The sequence below is a fragment of the Sparus aurata genome, chromosome 11 (genome assembly GCF_900880675.1).
Source record: "Sparus aurata chromosome 11, fSpaAur1.1, whole genome shotgun sequence".
Lineage (NCBI taxonomy): Eukaryota > Metazoa > Chordata > Actinopteri > Spariformes > Sparidae > Sparus > Sparus aurata.
This window is the reverse complement of record NC_044197.1, coordinates 9,967,025-9,974,118: the sequence shown is the minus strand read 5'-3', so window position 1 is coordinate 9,974,118 and position 7,094 is coordinate 9,967,025. Positions and strand designations below refer to the sequence as shown.

The 7,094-nt window shown below is 35.8% G+C and overlaps 1 protein-coding gene across 2 annotated transcripts; it reads left to right on the top strand.

Annotated features, from left to right (window-relative positions):
- LOC115590979 (uncharacterized) lies at nucleotides 1–7,042 on the top strand. Of its 2 annotated transcripts, XM_030432499.1 has the most exons (5): nucleotides 1–134; nucleotides 409–798; nucleotides 1,824–1,880; nucleotides 2,702–2,827; nucleotides 5,943–7,042. In XM_030432499.1, the coding sequence occupies exons 1-5, from the start codon at nucleotides 92–94 to the stop codon at nucleotides 6,104–6,106; spliced, it is 780 nt and encodes a 259-aa protein (XP_030288359.1). In that variant the 5' UTR covers nucleotides 1–91; the 3' UTR covers nucleotides 6,107–7,042. The 2 variants fall into 2 exon arrangements, with proteins under 2 accessions (XP_030288359.1, XP_030288360.1); XM_030432500.1 differs by lacking the exon at nucleotides 1,824–1,880.
- Nucleotides 7,043–7,094: the final 52 nt, after the last annotated feature.

Below are 7,094 nucleotides of genomic sequence, written 5' to 3'. Positions count from 1 at the left end.
CTAGCTCTGTCATAGCGCCAGAGACGTGTAGACAGACAGTGAGGCAGAGACAGGATGAGTCTGAGAGGAAGACCACCTCGCACATGATACAATGGAAATGTGGCTGAAATGGTCGACTCCGGTGTTCCTTGCAGGTAGGGGTGCTGACTTCAGTAGATCAAAAGAAACAATTCACTACAAGAACGGAAAAAGATAAGATATAATAGAAGTGTTTAATAGAATAATGAATAGACAGGATGAATTTTCTCCTGTAGAACTTTTGTAGTTTTCTTTTTAATAACAGCTAACAGATGCTGCAAAATGTTTATAGTATCTCACTGATTTTTTAATTAAAAAAATCTGTATTGATTTTAACTACAATTCCACCTTCATCCCTGCCTGTCTGTCCTTCTATCTATCTGTCAATAGTTGCAGTAGCAGCCATGGTGATATCAGGTCAAGAGCCTGTGACTCTGGATTCAGTTCCGAGAGAAGTGACACGTCCTTTTGGTTCCCCTCTGATTTTAAAGTGCAATTTGAATACGACGGGATATTTGTGGGTGGACTGGTATTTTAACCCCTCCGAATGTTCAGTCGAAGGTTCACGCACTTTATATAGCAAGGTGTATAACAGATCTGCAAACACCTCCACGGTAGTGCCTGACAAAAGGAAGGTTGATGACAAAGACGATGAACTGATTTGGTATAAAAACAACTCAGGTGCTACATATAATGACAGCGGATGGTACTTTTGCAGAGTGACAATAGTCATTCCCAAATTAATAGTGAATGTCAGCGTTGGAACAAAACTTGTTATCAGTAAGTATTACATGTCTCAAAAAAAATCTGCTAACATTTTACTAGAAGTCCCCCTATTTAATGTTTATAAGCAGCATATTAATGTTACATTATAATGTAGTTGTTACGTGTTTATTAATGTACAGTATTTGTCAACAATTCGAGCTTCTCCTATGAGGACATATCTAATGTTATTACAGCTGTGTTCCATGTATTAATCCGTTCATACACCAGCTTCCATTTACGGATGCACACAGGCGGAGTTATAGTAGTTGACAAAGACAATTAATAAACATTTATTAATTGTCTTTGTCAACTACTATAACAATTAATAAACATTTATGTCCAGTGTTGTATAAAGTTCCCACAAGTCACATTTCAGTAAAAGTAAGGGTTTTGTAATTCAGTGAAATTCACTCATACAACTAACACTTTTGTAGAAAGTATCTGATATTACCTGTACTTGAGTCTTAAAAGTAATTTTAGAAAAAAAAATTACAGGTAAATGTAAATTATTTCTTGATTATATGCATGCATACTGAATCATGTAGGTCAACCAATATTAGCCCGGCAAATTATCAAATCCCATATCCTGCATTTTTCTGATTACTGGAACCATCTGATTGTTGATAATATAAGTTAATTTGCAATAATTTGGCTCAAATGCAGCATGTAATCTGACCCGTGACAACCAACCTAAATTATTAAACTTATGTAGTACAATAAAAGAAAGTAAAGTGAGAAATATTTGCCTCCAACGTGGTATGAAGTGGAAGTATAATGGAACACAAAATTAAAAAAACTCAAGAAAAGTATCTCACTTCCATTTACGGATGCACACAAGAGGAGTTATAGTAGTTGACCAAGACAATTGATAAACATTTATTAATTGTCTTGGTCTTATTTTAACTTACAAGCCATTTATAACATTACTTTCTTATATGCTGCTCGTAAATGCTAAATAGATTGTGACATAAAGGGACTCTGCTTTACTAACACTTTAAATGAACGCTTCTTAAAATATCATTTTGTTTCCTTTATGACAGCAAAGAATGAGGAACATTCTACGCACCCGTCACTAACCATAGTTACGGGCGAACAAGGTGTGTGTGCTTGTGTACGTGTGTATGTTCTTGTTTTTCTGTACTTGTGGGGTCCCTGTACTGGAAGCCCACTGTAGGGTGGGGGGACCAACATGCTGGACCCCATAATATGATCATTAAACTTGAGACTTATAAGTGTAGGACAATGTTACATCCCCACAAGTGATAAAAACAATGGTGTGTGTGTGTGTGTGTGCGCGTACGCGTGTGTGTGTGAACCTAGCTTTTTACAACAGTGCACCATATATTTTTTGTGCCCAGCAGCGTCCGAGCTGTCATTCTAGCTTCTCTTATTCTCTTAAGCTTTCATTTCCACACTGTTACTTGAAACTGACAAGTGTTGGCGTCATTGTTCCACCTATAGAGGTGATGAGACTTCAGGCATGAGAGTTCAGAACCAAATTCAAAGTCCTTTCTGTGATGTGTGAACATTTGCCACATAGATTTTATGTAGAGGGGCACATACAATCAAACATCACTGTTAGCGTTATTCTTGTACAGTGGCCAGCGGAGACAGTTTGTATAAAGAGGGCCAGACCTCTAGCGGCACTGGTGGTGTATAGATCAACTTTATTGGAGGTTTTGATCATAAGAACCTGATGAACACCAAAAGTCAAAAAATGCATCGGGTCTGACGATAAAGTTTTGCTCTATTTGGACTTTTTTTTAAATCCTCTCCATGCACCTTGGAAGTAGGTGTACCAGAAACACATTGGAATTGAATTCAAGTGTGATAGTGACTTCTTTGACAAAAGGGCGCACATTGGCCTTCTTACTGATTGACATAATCATCTATAAAGATAAAGTCTTTTCTCTTACAGCGACTGCGCCTCCCAGAGAAAACTTCCAGCTGTGGCACTGGATCGTGTTGGGGGTGTCTGCTTTCATCCTGGTCGTCCTGCCGGTCATGTGCATCTTGCTGAGAAGAAGATGCCGCAGAAGCAGAGGTACATGTTTTCCCTTTCAGTTTTGAGCAGTTTCGATAATCATCTAAACACAACTGAGATGACAGTGAACAACATCTATAGATTATAGATAAACTCTGTTGGCAGGAGATCTGGAATGCAAGATTCTTTTCTGAGAGAAACGAAAGAAAGAAAGCAAAATGCTCTCACAGAGAACTTCACGAAAATGCTGTAAGTGAACCTCGCTGGTTAATTTCTCGGCAGAATTTAACACAAGAAATGAAGTATTGACTCTGACCAAATTTTATGGGTGTGATCCGTCCTAACAGATCTCAGTGCCGTGATCTATTTTTCTCTTTTAAAAAATGTAATGGTTGTGATTTGAGTGGTGAGAGGGAGAATTACTTGGGCCCACACTTCTTTTGAATTCTGCTCATTTGATAACCAGACTATAGTCTCTTTAATTTTTAAGAGATGGATAAGGATAGAGTCTGACTTTTTATGTATCTGAGTGGCAGAACAAAAGAAAAAGAGGAAGCTCTGTTCGGGTAGTCCTACCTGCCCAACTCATGTCGGTGGGTGCAAACTGAGCAAGCTAGTGGTTTGTGTGGTTTAACAGCAGAGTGTGAGACATTCTGTTGAGTCAAAACAGGACAGACAAGAATGTCTTATCCTCTGTGGTTTATGTAAAATGTAGAAGGATCATCTAGAAAGACAAAGCAGGAACACATTGACATTTGGTCACAGTCGACTGACCAATACTGACAAAAATATCAGAACTTTGCAGAAGTAACGTTCACAAAACTGAAAAATCCACCCACACTTCACCACCCACTGCTTTTACTTCTCTGCCAGTCATAAAGACAATTTTACTTGAGAACTAGTGAGCGGATGCGGTACGAATATTCATACATAGTTCACAGAAATATAGATTTTTAAAGTTCTCCATTCTCAAAGGGAGATATTTGTTTTTGTTTGAAGATGCAATCAACAACAGTCGATTTAAATGTTTTTGCTTTTCTACAGTCCTCAAATTAAAAACCATTATCGTCAACATTTTGTGTGAAATCCGCATACTTTTCACAAATGTTGTTAAGAGCTTCTAAATCGATTGGTCGAAAGAGTCATTTAATCAAACAAAACCTTCTCATGTGAAAAGATTTGCTGCTTTTCTCTGGTTTTATGTTTTCAACTGAACGTCTTTGTGTAATGGACTGTTGGTCGGAACAAAAAGAGACATGAGAAGACGTCATCTTTGGACTCTGTCAAACTGTGAGGGACATTTTTCAGTATATTCTGATATTTTACACACTAAATGGTTTAACCAACTAATTTTGTTACAACAGTATATACATTCATTGAAGCTTTCATACTTAATTCAAATTTACACAGTGTGATGTTATAACATGAAAAGCTTATTGTGTTAAGATTGCAACTGGATATTTTATATAATATTAATAATAATAATAATAATTATTATTATTATTATTATTATTGTTATTATTATTATTATTATTTATAAATAATGTTAATAATAAAATAATATATAACACAATACACAATATACTCAATAATATAATGTGAAAATATTTTAGAAAAAACTGAAATATCCAATTATAATGTACAAAACTTTATGTGATTCATGTCATAATAAGATTTTAAAACAAATATTTTCATTTTGGAACAATGTATCTTATCACATAATATCATGAAGTGTTAAATGTTTTTTAAAAATGACATGAAATGTTTTAAAATTGTGCTTCTACAAGAAAAGTTTCTTGTTATAAAGTAATAGGTTTGTATTTTGTCATATTGTGAAAACATCAAACTTCTGATGTTATAACATGACACTTGCATGTTTTTTCTGATGTGGCAGCAACACGCTTTAACCCCTTTAACCCCTTTAGTTACCTATTTTGGTTCAATAACTCACAGCAGGCCAACAGGCTTCTCACGCAGCAGCTGAGACGAGGTGGTCAATGTGTCCGTGCGGTGGTTTGATCACAGAGGTGGAGCAGAGTTGAAAGTAGGACAGAGGCGACATGCTGCTTATAACTGAGAATGTCTGAGTCACACAGAATATTCTTTGTGTGTTATCAGCAAGAGGATCAGATTTCTTCGGTCTTTTATTGTTGTTTGTTTGATGTTGACTTCGCAGCTGGCTATATAAGATATAAAGAGATACTATCTTGGTTGCCGTATGTCAGTGAGAACTGCTCTGTGCATAACCACACAGTTCTTTTGCCATTTGACTAAGCTGACAAGAAGAAGTTTCATTTTGTTGCCACCGATGCACTTGCTGATTGATTAAGTTACTATTGGAGCATGATTCAAACATTTTGAGTGACAGTTCTGTGCAGGACAGGTGAGGTGTTAGTGCAGCAGAGTGTAAACTGATGGTGTTTGCACCTCATGACTGTGTGAACAGCGATAGAAAAAGGTCCTAAAGAAGCTGCAGTGCAGCGAGCGTGGTTACTCTCAAACCACAGTCTGAAGGGTTTTTTTTTTTTTTAAATATGGAAGATTTTAAAGATATTAAAAGACTAGCCATCATTTCACCTTGTTCACCATGTGAAGCAAAATAAGAGCTCTATGTGCCGACCTTTATATTTCCTGGTAGAATTTATAGATATTCTTTAGTATTTCAATATTTCAAAGGATATGATGACAGTAGATAATCCGTGACACTTGCCTGGCAATGACCAACTGTGATAGATATGAATATAAGATAAATGAAATTAAAAAAAGAAAGTTACTAATTAGTAAAATTACAGCACGTTTATTTTAGTTCATAAGGCCATTCTTTATCTGAGAAATCATATGATGTATTTTATGGCTCGGTTTTTGTCGAAAGTAACTTGTTTTCTTTTCAGTCAATAACAATTTATTACAAAATATAATAGAAGCTATTATGGCAACTTTCTTTTACCCAGAATATATTTCTTCTTTATTTGCAACACATTTTCAATGCTGGCAGAATTTTTTAAATTTATTTTCATCAATCTTTAATTTTTATTCAGTTCCTGTGAGAAAACAAAACCAAAACAAACAACTAAACAGTTTATACTCTGTTCTGATGAACTTAAGCAGTTGGTTTTCAGTCAGACAAGTGAAATACATCTTGAATACTAAAGCCTATTCTTACTTTTAAATGCAGCAGAGGATCCTGTCTATGCCAACACTCGTCCTGTGCTCAACAAGCAGCCTTCACCGCGGCCGAAGATTCCGGGGGACACCCTTAAGACGGCTTCTTCATCTCAAAACCTCCGAAACCCGAGTCCCAAGAGGTACGATGACGGCAGGCAGAGAAACAGACGGTGAAGAAGACACTTCACATATCTCTTACTCAGCCCCTCCTCATATGTATTCACAGACTGTACTCACTGCAGTGAAAGTTGAATGTCTGTTATATTATCATGGGATTTTTTTTTTTCATTTAATCAGATGTTATTACCCTTCTCTTAAAGGTGCACTATGTAGTTTTGGGGGATGAAATATTAATCAGAGGAGAAAGATTTTCATTGACTTATTTTTTTATGCTTTAAAAAAAACAAAATAAACAAACTCTCTTTGTTGTTATGGATGAATAAACTGAATAAACAAACTGACCTTAATGGACAAAACAGTTTCATACTATTTTACATTGTTTATATGTGGCGGACCCTGCCACCTCTCTAGCTTCCAACAAAGTTCTTGGGAACTTATTTTCCTCTGAGAACAACTTCTTTATTCAGTTATGGAAAAAATAAACATTTCAGAGTTTGTATTATGACCTCATCAATATTGCAAAGTTTAAATGTCTTCTCTAAAACTACATAGTGGCCCTTTAATCTGGAAATGTACAGTATATCTTCTGGGTACCTCTTGTAAAGTACCGATAATCGGCCACTAGATGGCAGATGGTGGACGCTTTTAAAGGATAAAGTTAAGGAGAGTTTGTTTTTTTTCTTTTCTGTGAATGTATTTCAACACCTGATAATATTTCAATATGTTGCCAACAGCAGCTTCTGTGTAGTAAACAAGCAAAAAATGCCCAAATGTTTTTTTCTTGTATGAACAAAGTGACTGACAGGTGTGCTTATTAGTGTTTATATTAAATCTCAAATGCTGTTTATTTTTGAATTGTTTGGCTGTACAGTTTGTAACTTTGTAACCACTGAATGTTAGTATTTGATGTTGAGAGCCTCCTGATGCCAAAATGTCGCAACTTAATGTTACATTTGAACCAAAATAAAAGACAAAACAAGAGCATCAAAAGTATTAAGATTTTTGTTTTTGCGGTTTCACAGCTGATTGGTTGCCAAGTGAG